The following is a 17,211-nucleotide window of genomic DNA, read 5'->3' on the forward strand; positions in this document are numbered from 1 at the left end:
GCCTAGAGGCAAGAAGAGGGAAAGATTGCCCAGAATTGCAGACCACCCAACCCCTTCTAGCACCTTTCACTGGTCTAACCCCACCTGAAACCAGAGGATGAGAAAACTTTTGGGTACGGTTTATGATGGTCAGCCTCTCCCAGACAGAGCATAGACTAGGATGGTACGAGGTAGAGATGGATAGAGAGTGAGAAGTGGTTTTGAAGGGACAAATGGAAATATCAGCTGAGAATTACAACTTAGAGTGCAACTTGTATTGTCCACAAAAATATCATTGAGAAAATTGGCTCTGCTATTTTTTCTTTAAATGATTGAAATATTAAATTTGGGATAACTGGAAGACAGATTTTTAATCTTTTATGCTAAAACGAGATAACCGGATGTACAGGGAAACTATGCAGCCACATGTGGGTTGTTCATCACTATTTTAAAACTTAATTTTTAGTAATTTTACTCTCAAGTATACCATCTTGGGCCCTAGGGTATTAAAAACACATTTTAATATCTTAGATTTAGAAGCTTGGGAGATGAAAACTTAAAGTTCTCTATTATTTATTACTGGATAGAGATGCCTATATCCTTTTCTCTGGTGGGGAGCGCTGGTGTCAGAAGTAAATTGCTTTGTGGAGACATAGATCTCAGGATCTTTGTCTTTAAAAAAAAAAAAAAAAAAAAAAAGTCTTGCTCTGTCTCCAGGCTGGAATACAGTGGTGTAACCACAGCTCATTGTAACCTTGAACTCCTGGGCTCCAGCAATCCTCTCACCTCGGCCTCCCAAGATCTCAGGATATTTAGCCCTTCCTAAAAGTTGTCATAGTCAATATCCATCCTTTAAATAATCTATGATTAGCAAACAGACCCTTAAAACGCCTGTTTTTTTCAGTGTAGTATCAGTAATTTGTAAAAGAAAAGCTATTTCTGGTAAAGGCTTATTTTCCCCAATAAAAATTATTTGACTACAGTGGTGATTATTATCCTTTGTGTGGTAGTATAGAAGAAACCACAAAACTGAAAGGGCTATAGATTTAATAGGAAATATCACTGCATGTCTGGAACTGATCAAGCCCCTAAAGCCCTTTGTGTTTCAGTTCCTTCAACTCTAAAAAGTGTATATACAGCAACTAAATTTGGTTGAGATCACAGATTCAATTATAAGCCACTTCCTGAAAGTTACTTTAACTAATAGGGGCTCCCTAATTAGGGGAAGGGAAGCCATAAGGGGAGTAGAGAAAAGGCAAATCCTCAGGCAGGGGATCTTGCCTAAGGTTCTTCTGTTACTGGAATTTCTTAGAAGTGTGGGTGGGTGGGGGGACGGGTATGATTATGGAAATAAAGATAGATATTGGTATGCAGTATGCCTTTGGACTTTCAGACATCGTGGAGCTAACTATATAAGCTAATGGTTTGGATTCTCTGCTTCCGCCTAGGGTATTTTCTGCAATTGTGTTTGGTGCAGTGGCTCTCGGACATGCTAGTTCATTTGCTCCAGATTATGCTAAAGCCAAGCTGTCTGCAGCCCACCTATTCATGCTTTTTGAAAGACAACCTTTGATTGACAGCGACAGTGAAGAGGGACTGAGGCCTGTGAGTTCTCTGCTGCCTGACCAATGCTTGATTAATTCGTTTGCTCTCTGCTGGATTGTAGCTACAGGATAAATTTGTGGTGATTATATTGGCATATATTTAGCTTGCTTTGTGATATTTACATGGCTAATACTTGACCATCTTTTTTGGTATCTTAAAATTCCACAGGCAATTTCAAGGATTCTAAAGATTACCAAACCAAAAATTTTAATAAAGTAAAACCTGATGTACTAGAACTAAATGATTTCCATGAAAATTTAGTCATTTCTACATAAAGGTATATGCCTATAATTCTGTCATATTAATGCAATTAGCAATTTGGCTTTAATCACATTTTGTAATAGCTAAGTTACAATTGGTATGAAGATAATGTTATTCACAATGAGAGAAATAATTCTTGTTAGGGACTGACCTTCTATAGCCCCACCGGACAAAATCAGAGACATCGAGGATGCAATTACATAAGAGGAGGTTTATTTTCTGGCTAGCCAGGGTCCAAGCCCCAGAGCACCAACGCAGTGGCCACTCTTGCAGGCAAGGACCCCGACCGGGGTTGCAGCGTGCCTTTTATTTTTATGGTGCATACGCTATGCATTGGCTGATCACGCGTGGATCATGCATTGACCTTTAACATGATTGGTTGGCTGGTAGCCCCACTATACAGGGGTTTAAACAATGCAAAGTTGGCAAGCAACAGTTTCTATGGTGCAGGCAAGCAAGCAACAGTTTCTAGAAGCCGGATGTTGCTTCCGGCTTCACTGGGGGTGCGGGGCCTTGCAGGTGTGCAATGACTCGACCCCTCACAATTAGCAATTTGGCTTTAATCACATTTTGTAATAGCTAAGTTACAATTGGTATGAAGATAATGTTATTCACAATGAGAGAAATAATTCTATACTTTATCATCTACAAAGTTAAACTCAGATCTGAGTATTCGTTGTATGTGATACAAGCTGCTGCACATCTTAAGGTACAGGAAGCTCGTAGGTAAAGAGAAGAGATTGGGATTCCCACAATCTTTCTAGCACTTTACCTGATATTTCACATTCTCAGAAAGTTGCTGTAACCCGTGAGATAAAGAAAGCTTAAGAAGCTGCTGCCAGGGTTTGAGACAAAGCTATCCACTGAAACTGCAGGTAGAAACTGTTGCTAAATTCCCAAGCTTTTGGGCCTTTGAACTCTGGCATGACTCTAGCCTCAGAATCAGCAGTGGGAAAGCTAAATGAATGTCTCAAGTGAATCAGAAATTGAGCTTAGATAACTCTCCGCAGTGACTTTCTTGTCTAACTTACACCCCCATCTCCTATCTTCATTTTACGTAACAACTTGCTACTGGTACTACCTGATGTTAGAACTACACTGAATATGAGTTTTATGTTTCTCTACTGTAGTCTTGGGTAAAGTTTCCTTGAAATAATACTACTAATTCCAATAATCATCAGACCAATTATAAGAGCAACATGTAAAAATTTTTTTAGGATAAGTTTGAAGGAAATGTGGCATTTAATGAAGTCGTGTTCAACTATCCTTCTCGACCAAAAGTGCCAGTGCTTCAGGGGCTGAGCCTCGAGGTGAAGAAGGGCCAGACGCTGGCCCTGGTGGGCAGCAGTGGCTGTGGGAAGAGCACGGTGGTCCAGCTCCTGGAGCGGTTCTACGACCCCTTGGCTGGGACAGTGGTGAGCACACTTTCTTAGTAACCTGATTTAAGGCTGTATTTTAAGTTGCCAAGCCAACATTGCTGTAATGGAAAAAACTGGACAAGTGAGGACTATAATAACCCTGTTTGACAGAATGATCCCATTCTACAAACCTCAAAGTGGCACCCGTATCAGGCAAATATATGGGAACAATAGAGCAGAATATCTGGAACTTAGTGTAGCTCAGAAAATACTGACCATAAATTAACCTCTACCTTATCTTGGGCCTTTCAGCCAGCCTGATTTTCCCACTCACTCACTCACTCACTCACTCACTCACTCACTCACTCACTCACTCACTCACTCACTCACTGGCATACAAAGGTGAACCACAAACTCCTCCAGCATTAAAAAAGCAGAGTCCCGGGACAGGCCTGTGCCTGCTTATTCTCTTCCTGTCACCATTGGCTTTGCCTTCTCTCTCTAACCCTGAACCCAGGCTCTCTAACTTTGACTAAGATCCTCAACCTGCAGCCCTTCCATATTTGGCTTTTATTAAATCAAGTTGAAGGGTTGGGGTCATTCTGGGGACAGCAGATCTGAGCGGGACACCTTGATGCAGGCTTGTTAAAGACACAGGATGGCACAGAGGCCTGGCCGGCAGATAAGGACAAAGGAGTGTGAAAAAAACCCAGGGCCAAATGTGTGCCACTTTTTGCCAATTAGATCAAGATAGGGGTGGCATAATCACCATAAAAGTCACCCATGTTGGCCTTCTGCAGTGTAAGTCTTAGAGGCATGAGGCTTGCTGTTTAGCAACTGCTGATGCCCACATGCAACAGTCTTCCAGATAAACGATCTGGTAACTGTTTAGTCTTTTTTCTTTTCCTTTTTAAACCCTTATCATTTGTGGACTTTGGTTTCCAGCTCCTAGATGGTCAACAAGCAAAGAAACTCAATGTCCAGTGGCTGAGAGCTCGACTCGGAATTGTGTCCCAGGAGCCCATCCTGTTTGACTGCAGCATTGCCGAGAATATTGCCTACGGAGACAACAGCCGGACTGTATCACAGGATGAAATTGTGAGCGCAGCCAAAGCAGCCAACATACATCCTTTCATTGAGACGTTGCCCCAGGTAAGTTAACTGGTAATTTCCTAGCTGAAATCAGACCACAGTTTTTAATCCCCAAAACAGTTCCCAAAGTTATACAAAGTCTTGTAACAAAATGTGTTGATTTACTAGCATTGTGACCTTGAACAAGGCACTTGAGAATAATAGCAAGTGCCCTTATTTTTAAAGGGGAATACATCATGCCTACCTCATACAAATGTAGTAAAAAGCAAGCAAGTGATACTAAGTCCAAAGCACCATACCTAGGGTTCCAAACTGGTGGTGGGCTACATTTAGACTGCAATCATGTTTGGTTTAGCTCTTGTACTTTTTTAAAAATTAAACTTTATTTTGAGATAATTATAGAGTCACATGTAGTTGTAAGGAATACAGAGAGCGTATGTACTCTTTACCTTGTTTCCTCCAGTGACAACATCCTGCAAATCCACTAATACAATATCACAACCAGGATACCGACTTTGACACAGTCCACTGATCTTATTCATATTTCCCCAGTTTTACTCGTACTCGTTTGTATATGAGTGTGTTTAGTTCTGTGCAGTTGCACTGCAGGCATAGATTCCTGTGTCATTCCTGTAACCACCATTCAAGATACAGCACATTTCCATCACCATAAAGGTCTCTCATGTTGCCCCCTTACTGTCACACACCCCTCCTTCCCACCTTCACTCCTCCTAACCTCTGGCAAATGATAATCTCTCCTCCATTTGTATAATTTTCTATTTTAAGACTGTTATATAACAATGCATTATATAAATTTTGGAGATCAACTTTTTGTCACTCAGCGTGATTCCCTGAACTGGCATGTATTCCTAGATCATTCCTTTTTATTGCTGAGTAGTGTTCCATGGTATGGATGTACCACAGTTTATCCACCTGTTGAAGGATATCTGAGTTATGTCCAGTTTGGGGCTATTACAAATAAAACTGCTATAAATACTTCTATAAAGAGTTGTGCACAAACTCAAGTTTTTATTTTTCTGGGATGAATGCCTAGGAGTGCTATTGCTGGGCCATATGGTAATTTCATGGTTAGTTTTATAAGACGTTACTATTTTCCAGAGTGGTTGTGCCACTTTACATTCCTACTGGCAATGTATGAGTGATGCAATTTCTCTGAATATTTGCTAGCATTTACTGTTGTCATTGTTTATTTTTACCATTATGACAGGAGTATAGTGATGTATCATTGTGGTTTTAATTTGCATTTCCCAATGGCAAATGATGCTGAACCAGAGTCTTTTCATGTAATTATTTGCCACCTATATATTCTTTGGTGAAATGACTTTTCATTTATTTTGCCAATTTTCTAATTGGATGTTTTTTGAATTTTCAGAGTTTTTTAAAATATTTTTGTTATTGTCAGATAATGTAGTTTGCAAATATTTTTCCCAGTTTGTAGCTTTTTCATCAACAATGTCTTTTGCAGAGCAAAAGTTTTAATTTTGATAAGATCGAATTTATCAATTTTTCTCTGTATGGATTTTGCTTTTGGTGTTGGGTCTAAGAACTTGTTGCCTGGCCCTAGACTCCAAAGATTTTTCTCCTAATAGTTTTATGGTTTTTCATTTAAGTCCATGATCCATTTGGAGTCCATTTTAAACATCTGTAGTCCTGGAAAGATACTTGAAGTCTCTAAAATTGATGGTAGGGACAATTCATTTCATGGCATTCTTCCAGCATTTGAGGTTCCATTGGACTAAATTAGAGCTTAATTTGCCTTTATATTCTGCTATAATTAGAAATTACTCACAAATAAAATTTTAAAACCTTTCAAGTCTTAGGCATTGACTTAGTCAAATCCAAATCCAAATATTTGATTCATGAATAGAAAAACGTTAAAACTTCAGCTTTTAGTATAAATGACATTGGAATTTAGGAAAGTCATTCACATGTTGTACATTACTACATAAGCTCTGCAAACTGAACTAACTCAATTTGCATCTCTTCATTCTATGTTCTTTCTCCACCTAGAATATCTCATAAGATCCAGCTTCTCAAACTTCTCTACAAAGGTTTCTCTCCTTCATTTATCTCCTCTTTTCTCTCTCCTGTCCCCACGATTTCTATCTCCCTCTTCTGATCTTTCATAGCATGTTGTATATAATAGTCATATGCCATATAATGTTTTGGTCAAAAATGGACCACATATACTACAATGGTCCTATAAGATTATAATGGAGCTGAAAATTTCCTATTGCCTAGTGACTTGATAGCCATTATAACGTCATACCACAATGCATTACTCTTGTTTGTGGTGATGCTGGTATAAACAAAACTGCCAGTCATATATAAAAGTATAGCACATACAAATATGGACAGTACAAAATATTTGGTAACTCATTAAAAAAATTAACTGTAAAATAGTCTCAGGTCCTTCCAGAGGTATTCTGGAAGAAGGCATTATCACAGGAGATGACAGCTCCATGCATGTAATATTGCCTCTGAAGACCTTGCGTGTTCATATGCTCATGTGTTTGTGTCTTAGTTTATAACAAAAAATTTTGAAAACTTAATAAAATAAGGATATAAAGAAAAAATTATATCCAATTGTACAATGTATTTTAAGCTAAATGTTATTTAAAAACCAATAATTTTAAAAAATTATGAAGTTTATAAAGTAAAAAGTTTATAGTAAGCTAAAGTTAACTTATTATTGAAGAAAGGTGTATTAAACTATTATAGCCTAAGTGTACAAAGTCCTCAGTAGTGTAATGTCCTACACCTTCATCCACCACTCCCTCCCCAGCAACTTCCAGTCCTGCAAACTCCATTCATGGTTAGTGTCATATACAGGTATGCTATTTTTAACTTTTATGCTGTATTTTTTGTCCCTTTTCTATGTTTAGATACAAAAATACTATAAGGCAATTGTAACACAATGGTATCAAGTGCAGTAACATGCTGAACAGGTGTGTCGAAGGATATACCACCTAGGTTTATGTAAGTGTACTCTGTAATGTTCACACAATGACAAAATTGCCTGACAATGCATTTCTTAGAGTATATCCTGGCCATTAAGCGACACATGACTAATTTGGTACTTAACCTTATATGAGTGCTTGCTCTACGTTTTTTTTCTCTCTAGGGCAGGAACAAAGCTGAATTCATTTTTTCTCACAGTTCTAGGCATAGCAGATGCTCAGCAAATGTTTAAGTGAATGAGTATTACAAATTTTAAACCTTTGAAAGTATTAGCATTTAACTTTTATAGGACTCCAGTGACATCAGATAAACTGGTACTATGATAAAGGCAAGAATGAAAACTTGTTGCTCAACTTTCTGTCATAAAATACTAGTGAGAACTAAAGTCACTAGTTTTCTAGTTTGGTTTTGAAAAATAAGTGGACAACTATCTTGTTATAGAAACTGTTATTCTAAACATTTTCCTTGTAAATAGAACTGTCAACTACTAAGTAAAAGAACTTTTATTAACTTGCAGAAATATGAAACAAGAGTGGGAGATAAGGGTACTCAGCTCTCAGGAGGTCAAAAACAGAGAATTGCTATTGCCCGAGCCCTCATCAGACAACCTCAAATCCTACTGCTGGACGAAGCAACATCAGCTCTGGATACTGAAAGTGAAAAGGTGTGACCTCTCACCTTATGTCCTATTTAATTTATAGAAGGTTTTTTTTTTTTTTCTTTTTACATTTTTTTCTTCTTACTGTTGACAGCAAAAAAAAAAAACGGGAAAAGGTAAACACAGCAATTAAGACAGTGTTTATTTTGAGGTAATAGAATATTGCAACTTTTCTAAAAGGATCATATATTTTATAAACAGAAAAGTAAAACATTCAAAAGAAAACTGCATAAGTCACATTTTTAGCACATTAACTATAATAAAAAACTGAATACTCAAAAGGAAGTTAAATGATATGGTGATTAGTTACAAAATTTAAGTACTTGTGCAGACTTTTTGAAGCATGAGAATCCATTTGTATTATAAAGTACAACATAACTATGTAGGTTGTCAATTATGTAAAATATGCGTGTATAAAACCAAGGATTCAAAGAATTTAGAAAAGAAATGGAAAGTTGATTAGAATGACAAAACTTTCAAATTTCTATAATGTTAAAGCTTATTTTTAGGATAAGAATTCTGTTTTATCAATAGGTTGTCCAAGAAGCCCTGGACAAAGCCAGAGAAGGCCGCACGTGCATTGTGATCGCCCACCGCCTGTCCACCGTGCAGAACGCAGACTCGATAGTGGTGTTTCAGAACGGCAAAGTGAAGGAGCACGGCACGCATCAACAGCTGCTGGCGCAGAAAGGCATCTACTTTTCAATGGTCAGTGTCCAGGCTGGGATACAGAACTTATGAACTCTTGTTATGGTATATCTTAAAAATAAATTCAAATTTTACATCATTACCTGACTTGTTAAAGAAATTTCTAGTTATCAGAATATACCTTATTCCCGATTAATTTAGTACATACAATTTGGTGTTTGATATTACAGCTTTGGAATTTGAGAGTTAGAAGTGACACCTGTCTTGAGAAGAGCTAGGCTGCTGTTTTTATACTTTATCGAGTTATTAGAAACATCCAGAGAAAGAACAGCAAAGTTCAGGATATATACAGTTATAGAATTAATATGTCTCAGACAAGAAAAATTCTTAATTTTCCCAAGTACAAAGAAAGGTTAGGGAAAGTGTTAGTGAGAAGTCTCTCTGCATATTACAGTTTCCAAAATGCCTAACGTGTTAGACATTACAGGTTGAGTATCCCTTATTTGAATGCCTGAAACCAGAAGTGTTTCAGACTTAATATTTGCGTTATATTTACCAGTTGAGCATCCCAAATCTGACATCTAAAATGCTCCAATGAACATTTCCTTTCAGCACTCAAAAAATTCTGGATTTTGGAGCATTTTTTGGATTTGGGATGCTCAATCTGTATTTAAAACCAACGAAGTGGGAGTGGAGTCAAGATGGCAGACCAGAGACACCACTGCCAGACAGTCTCAGAAAGAAGGAAAAGTTTTATATAAAAAAGAACAAACACAAATCAGGTACAATTTCAAGAGAAATATGCCAGAACCTACCAGAGACTCCATAGGAAGAAGTTGCAGAGAATAGGAAAGAGCAAAGTATCAGCAGCGATCAACCCGAGCGCCCTGGAGTCCGGTGACAAGGGTACGTAGGAATGATTTGTTTCTCCCTCCTCACATCTCTGACGGACCGTGGATTCCTGGGTTTCTGAAGAGACCTACCCACACGAGCCTAGAGGCTGCTGCCATCAGTGAGGGGGCAGGTTTTTGTGGACAGGGTACCAGGATCCCAGCCCCCCTGGGCTGCTTCCCACCCCACAGACCCAACCTGGGATGGCAAGTACTGTATTGCTTCTCTGTCCACCGTGCATCTTTGTCTTCCTCAGCAGCTTCACCTCAAGTTTCATGCTGCTCATTCCCACATAGACATTTTCCAACTCCAGCAGAGACTGCAGGAGCTACGTGGGTCCTGGGTGACCTGTGTGACTCCAGTGCCTAGACATTTGGGTGGGCATCCGCCCAGAGGGAGGGACAGGCACTACCGGAGTGCTTGCTTTCCTCCCTCCAGACTTTTTCTCCTGTACCCTTCTCCCACCTGTGGTTGCCAAGAGAGGCAATTTAGCCACACCGTGGCTTCCACAAAGAGAGGCTCAGACCTTTCTTCCTGGGGTCCTGCAGCAGACTGAGGGATCCTTAGACTGTGAGCTCCCTGGCCACCAGTTCTCCCTGGTGCCACTTGCCCACCAACTCCATCAGAGTGTGGCACACCCTGAGGCAGAGGGACATTGATCCCTGATCATGGCAGGGAGAAGCATGTTGGTCTCGAGTTGCCCACGGTATACCCAAGCAGGTTCAATCTTCAGGGACCCAAGAACTGACCTGCAGGACAGACCCTGTACCCACAGGTCTCAATTCTGGGGCAAGGAGGGAAGATTTATGAATTAATCTTAGGAGGCAAGGGAGCCAGCAAGTGCAGAAGCTGGGGGGAGTGCAGTGGAGGTCCTAGCTGCAGCATGCTTTCAGGACATTCCTCCCCCGACAGGAAGGCCACACTTGCTTTTCAGGCTGGGATCCTGGGCAGGGAACTTCTGGGCCTACATCACGGTCATGGGGGACTAGACCTGCCCTGTAGGAAGTACTCAGATCTGCATTATACGTTGATCACAAAAGAAACTCACCAGTGTAAAATTACCCAAAAGCTAAAGCTCACAGCCCATGATAAAATGATGACTCAAAAAGTTAAAACAAAGCAACACAGTCCTGATAGGATGAACAGAAATTCATCCCACTTATAAACGTGAACGGCTTGAATTCCCTACTCAAGAGACGCTGGCTGAATGGATAAAAAAAATACACGCCAATTATCTGCTGTCTCTGGGAAACACATCTTACCCACAAGGACTCATTCAGACTCGAGGTGAAGGGATAGAATATTTTTTTCTATGCAAATTGAAATCAAAAGAAAGCAGGTGTAGCCATTCTCATAATGTAAAGAAAGATAAGGAGGGTCATTATATAATAGTAAAGGGAACAATTTATCAAGATGACATAACAATCTTAAATATTTGTGCACCTAAGATAGTACATCCAAACAAAGAGATAAACAGCAATATCAAAGTGATGGCAACTTCAACACCCCACTGATGTAACTGGACAGATCCTCCAAGCAGAAAATAAGCAAACACTGGACTTGCATGTGACTCTAGAGCAAATGGGCCTAACAGACATTTATACAACATTCTATTCTACCCAAATATACATTTTTCTCATCAGCACATGGAACATTCTCTAAGATCACATCTTAGGGCTCAAAATGTGTCTCAACAAATTCAAAAAACTAGAAATTATATATCTTCTCAGACCACAGTGAAATAAAATTAGAAATCAACTACAATAGAAATGCTGAATTCTATACAAAGTCATGGAAATTAACCTCCTGTTGAAGGAGTATTGGGTCAAGGTAGAAATCAAAAGATTCCTCTAAAGATTCCTCTAATTAAATGACAAAGGGGACACAAGTTATCAATCTGTGGGATTCAGCAAAAGCAGTCCTAAGGGAAAATTCATAGCCTTAAATGCCTATATCAAAGGACAAAGATCACAAATGAATCTAATGAATTGTCTCAAGGAACTAAAAAAAGAACAAACCAAACCCAGCAGAAGAAAAGAAATAACTATGGTCAGAGCAAAGAACTAAATGAAATAAAAAACAAAATACAGAAGATTAATGAAACTAAAAGTTGGTTCTTTAAAAAGATATAAACACAATTGACAGGCCTCACACTAGATTAACCATAAATAGAAAAGGACCCAAAAAAGCTCAATTGGAAATGAAAAAGGAGATATTAACTGATACCTCAGAAATATAAAATATGATGTGAATACTATAAAAATCTCTATACACATAACCTTGGAAATATTGAGGAAATGGACAAATTCCTGGAAACACACAACCTCCCAAGGCTCAATCAGGAAGAAATAGAACTCCTGAACAGACCAATTATGAGCAATGACATTGAAGCAGCAATAAAAAATTTTCCCAATAAAGTCCCAAACTCGATGGTTTCATGGCCGAATTTGATCAGACCTACAAAGAATTGGTACCCATACTGCAGAAATTATTTCATATCAAAAAAGAAAGAATATTCCCCAAGTCATTTGATAAAGCCAGTATCACCTTGATACCAAAATCAGAAAAGGAAAAAAGAAAACTATAGACCAATATCCCTCATGAATACAGATGCAAAAATCCTCAATAAAATTCTAGCAAACTGAACGCAGTAGCACATCAAAAAAATAATCTACCACCACCAACTTGGCTTTATCCCAGGGATACAAGGATGGTTCAACATACATAAATCCATAAATATGATTTACCACATAAACAGAAGCAAAAACAAAGATCATATGATCAATCTCAATGGATGCAGAAAAAGCATTTGACAAAATTCAGCACCCTTTTATAAAATCTTATAAAAAACAGGCATAGATAGAACATACCTTAAAATTATAAAAGCCATATATGACAAACCCACAGCCAAAATTGTACTAGATGGGGAAAAGCTGAAATCATTCCCACTCAAAACTAGAACAAGACAAGGATGCCCACTGCTACCACTTTTATTCAACAAAGTGCTGGAAATCCTAGCCAGAGCAATGAGGCAAGAGAAGAAAGTCAAGGGTATCCAAATTGGGAAACAGGTCAAACTATTGCTCTTTGCTGATGATATGATCTTATATCTAGAAAACCCCAAAGATTCCACCAAGAGATTACTGGAATTGATAAATACACTCAGCAAAATCTCAGGTTACGAAATCAATGTATACAAATCAGTAGCACTCCTATACACCAAGCTGAGAATCAAATCAAAGACTTGATAACTTTCATGATAGCTACAGAGAAAATAAAATACTTAGCAATATATTTAATGAAGGAGGTGAACGATCTCTAAGAAGTATGAAACACTGAAGAAGGAAATTGCAGATGACATAAACTAATGGGAAAACACATCATGCTCACAGATCAGAATTAGCATTGTTAAAATGCCCATACCACCCAAAATGATTTACAGATTCAATGTAATCTCCATCAAAATACCAATATCATCTTTTAAAGATCTAGAAAAAATAATTCTACACTTTGTATGGAACCAGAAAAGAACCCAAATAGCTGTAATAGACTTAAACAAAAGGAACAAATCTGGAGGCATCACTTTACTTGACTTCAAGCTAGTACACAGTACAAGGATTTAGTAACCAAAAAAGCATGGTACTGGCATAAAAATAGAGACATAGACCAATGAAACAGAACAGAGAACCCAGATATAAAACCACCCATATATTGCCATCTGATATTTGACAAAGTAGACAGCAATATACACTGGGAAAATGAACCCCTATTTAATAAATGGTGCTGGGAAAATAGGATAGCCATATGTAGAAGACTGAAACAGGATCCATATCTCACTACTCACAAAAATTAATTCAAGATGGATAACAGACTTAAACCTAAGATATGAAACCACAGGAATTCTAAAAGAAAATGTTGGAAAAACTCTTTTAGATATTGGCCTATGAAAAGAATTTGTGAAGAACCATCCATGGGCAAGCACAGCAACAAGAAAAATAAATAAATGGGACTTGATTAAATTAAAAGGCTTCTGCACAGCCAAGGAAACAATCGAAAGAGCGAATAGACAGTCTACAGAATGGGAGAAAATATCTGCATGCTATACATCCTATAAAGGACTAACAGCCAAAATCTACAAAGAGCTCAAGCAAATCAGCAAGAAAAAAAAATCAAACCACCCATTAAATACTGAGTGGGCAAAAGATATGAACAGAAGCTTTTAAAAAGATAGACTGATGGCCAATAAACATTTCAAAAATGCTTGACATCACTGATCATCAGGAAAACGCAAATAAAAACCCCAATGAGATATCACCTAACCTGTGAGAATGGCTTTTATCAAAGAGTTCCAAAACAATAGATGCTGGCATGGATGTGGAGAGACAGAAACACTTATACACTGTCGGTGAGACTGCAAACTACTGTATCCTCTATGGAAAATAGTATGGAGATTCTTCAAGGAACTTAAAGTAGACTCACCATTTGATCCAGCAATCCCACTACTGGTTATTTACCCAAAGGAAAAAAGTCATTTTATCAAAAAGATACTTGTATTGAATATTTGTTGCAGCACAATTCACAATCACAAATATGTGGAATCAACCCAAATTCCCATCAATTCATGAGTAAATTAATAAAATGTGGTATATACATACCATGGAGTACTACTCAGACATAATAAAAATTAATACCTTTTGCAATAATCTAGATGGAACTGGAGATCATTCTCCTAAGTGAAACGTCTATAGAAAAACCACCACATGTACTATTAGAACTAACTGATGAGCACTCATGTGCACAGATGAAAGTAAAACTCAATGGAAATTGTAGAGGTGGGAGGGGGGAGGAGAGGATTGGTGAAATCATACCTAACAGGTACAACGTACACACTATCTGGGTGATGGGCACATTTATAACTTTGACTCAAGCAGTACAAAAGCAATGTACTGCTTTTGTACTGCTTGAGTCAACCATGTAATCAACATTTGTACCCTCATGATATTCTGAAATAGGCAAAACAAAATCAAACCAAATGATTCTAAGTGTCCTGGCTATCTAGTTTACAAAACTGTACTAGTAAGGAAAAAGGTCCTTAGGTCAGATTTCATCTTCCCTTTCTATAGCAACTGTGAAGGATGCATCACATGTCATAGAAGCTAACTCTGAATGTTTTCACAAAGACACAATACTGGAACTTCTAAGGATAGAGGCTGGCACAATGTAAGAGAGCTTAAAGTGTATAAACAATGATTAAAAAACTAGTCTTACCAAATTCAAGAACATATGAAAATGTTTTTAAAAAGATGTATACGACCAGTACGACCAGGCCACAGCCTCAGCCTCCTCCTGGGGCGGTGCAGAAGGCATGGCTGGGGACAGGGCCCCAGGAGGTGGTCCTGGGCCTGGCAGGGGGCTCAGCCGGGCATGGTTCACAGCAATATTGCCAATGAAGAGTGGGAGGGTCACAGTGGCTTCAGGCGCCTTAAGTAATATAAAGATTAAGCATAATCTTTATATTAAAATGTGTGGTAGATTACTATAAAATGGTCCCCAATAATTATGCTCTCTGTGCCCACTCTTTTACAAAGTGACTTTCTTCCTCTTGCCAAGAGATATGGCTTTTTTCCCTACCCCTTGACTCTGGACTTCCCTTGACTCATTTTAACCAATAGAATGCAGCAGAAGTAACATGTGACTTCAGAGGCTAGGCCTCAAGTGACCTTGCAATTTCCACTTTCACTGAGAACATTCTTACTGTCAAGGAAGCCCAGTCTTGAATACTGAATGATCAGAGATCATGTGACGAGAGTCCCAGCCACCAAGTCCCTAGACAGCAGGTGATTTCATCTTAGACTTTCTAGCCTCACTCCTAGCACCCTGATGATTACAGTCATATAAACAAACTCAGGCAAGATCAGCAGAACTGCCTAGCTGGGCATAATCAACTGACAAAATCATGAGAAATAATAAATTCTTGTAAGACACTAAGTTCTGCGTGATTATTACATACATATGATTGAGGTCAGAAAGTACAAGAAAAGGAAACAGTATTCAAACAAAATGAGCTATATGATTTTGGGCATTTTATTTTCTGAGTAGAAACTACAGAATTGAACAGCAAGAAGAAAAAACTCTAAAATCCTGAGAATCTGATTCAACATTAACTCTTTGAAAAAGTACTATAACAATTTTAAATATAAGTAATTTATTTTTATATTCACAAAACCAGACGTCCTCAAATTACGGCCCTCGGGCCACATGTGGGTGTTTTTGCCTGTTTGTTTTTTTACTTCAAAATAAGATGTGGAGTGTGCATAGAAATTTGCTCATAGTTTTTCTTAAACTATAGTCTGGCACTCCAACGGTCTGAGGGACAGTGAACTGGCCCCATTTAAAAAGTTTGAGGACCCCTGCACAAAACTAATTGCAACAGTATTCTATACTGGATTATTAGAGTTTTTTATATTCATTAGAGGGTGTCAGTCTCCCTATAACCTAATTTTTCTGTCCAAAAGTATTATTTTAGATCACCATTAAATTATAGTGGTCTTTCCCATCAAACATAATAGGCTTGTATCCCTGCAGTAAATATAGCAGTCATTGATTTCGGGGAAATTAGCATCCAATAGTGTATTTTCATACCCTTTGGCAATTAGAAAACGTTAAAGTGCTCGAATATGAACTCTACAATGATGTTCAGAGAGGATTTATAACCTATACAAGTACCAACAAAACATTTAAAAATTAGAGTAAGACTTGCATTATTAAAATGTGGTTTGCATTGTTGAGGCATAAACAGTGCATAGTTCTATATTCAATATATTTTGATTTGCATTGATGTTGCATCATAGGAAGCTTAAAAATATTTCTACCTTCTATGGCAGAATCAATTTAGAGAGCATGATTCCACTAATTCCTACAATTAACAAGTTTCCTTTAACTTGTTAAAGTAATGTTAACAAGTCAACATTCCTTCCCATCTCATATCATCAACCCACTCCCAGCACCCAGTTTAATGATATATTTTGGTAAGTGATTAATAAATTAGTGTCTAAAGATGAGCAGTGGTCATCAGCTGTATCATATCATGGAAAGCATGAAAAGTCAGCTGAACTAGCTTTTCTGCATCAGTCTCCGGACATGATTTCCAGGCTGTACAGGCCACAACAAACCTGTGAAGCATAAATAATAAATGTTAAGATTACACAAAAGGCTCTAAATAGTGATGGTGAATAGAGCCAGGGTCTTTATTCCATCTTGTTGTTCATACATGAAATGTCCATTCTTGCTAGCATTAAGTAAATATAGCCTGACACAATTGATGGTAAAGCCTAATTACAGATAGGAACCCTTCATTTGCTAGATGGCTAGTTCCTGGGGACAAAAGGGAAAAAAAATTAACTAGATCCCAAGAATGCTCTGGAGCAAGGTCTATTATGTTCAAAACAGAATAAAACAAAAACCTCCTTCCTAAAGTGCCACTGGAATGAGTTGGAATATGAATTCATGCTACTGCATGAAATTTTGCAATGAAATGTGAACTGTTTTTAAAGAGTATAACACTGAAAAAAAAAAAAAAAGAAACAAGAGGAAAAGAGGTGAGAAAAGCTATTTCTAGAAGAGTCAGAGAGAGAAATTCTTGGGACCAAGTCATGTCATTCTCCTTCTAGAGCCCCCTGATGAAGAAATCCTAGATCTGGCAAGTGAAAAAAGTGGCCCCAAGAAGCTGAAGGAAAT

The 17,211-nt window shown here is 38.1% G+C and overlaps 2 protein-coding genes across 12 annotated transcripts in view; one reads left to right on the plus strand and one right to left on the minus strand.

Annotated features, from left to right (window-relative positions):
- ABCB4 (ATP binding cassette subfamily B member 4) overlaps positions 1-8,725 on the plus strand; it is a 65,576-nt gene extending 56,851 nt beyond the window's left edge. For 3 of the 4 annotated variants that reach the window (XM_076006462.1, XM_020289813.2, XM_076006463.1), the window contains 5 exons: positions 1,428-1,584; positions 3,063-3,260; positions 4,149-4,355; positions 7,795-7,941; positions 8,451-8,725. In XM_076006462.1, the coding sequence (XP_075862577.1) occupies positions 1,428-1,584; positions 3,063-3,260; positions 4,149-4,355; positions 7,795-7,941; positions 8,451-8,699 (958 nt within the window). In that variant the 3' untranslated portion in view covers positions 8,700-8,725. The remainder of the gene's footprint in view (positions 1-1,427; positions 1,585-3,062; positions 3,261-4,148; positions 4,356-7,794; positions 7,942-8,450) is intronic. The other variant, XM_020289811.2, reaches the window with a different exon arrangement.
- CROT (carnitine O-octanoyltransferase) overlaps positions 8,056-17,211 on the minus strand; it is a 49,554-nt gene continuing 40,398 nt past the window's right edge. For all 8 annotated transcript variants that reach the window (XM_012779548.2, XM_012779545.3, XM_012779540.3 and 5 more), the window contains one exon: positions 8,056-16,646. In XM_012779548.2, the coding sequence (XP_012635002.1) occupies positions 16,526-16,646 (121 nt within the window). In that variant the 3' untranslated portion in view covers positions 8,056-16,525. The remainder of the gene's footprint in view (positions 16,647-17,211) is intronic.

Source organism: Microcebus murinus, chromosome 9 (assembly GCF_040939455.1).
Source record: "Microcebus murinus isolate Inina chromosome 9, M.murinus_Inina_mat1.0, whole genome shotgun sequence".
NCBI classification, from domain to species: Eukaryota; Metazoa; Chordata; class Mammalia; order Primates; family Cheirogaleidae; genus Microcebus; species Microcebus murinus.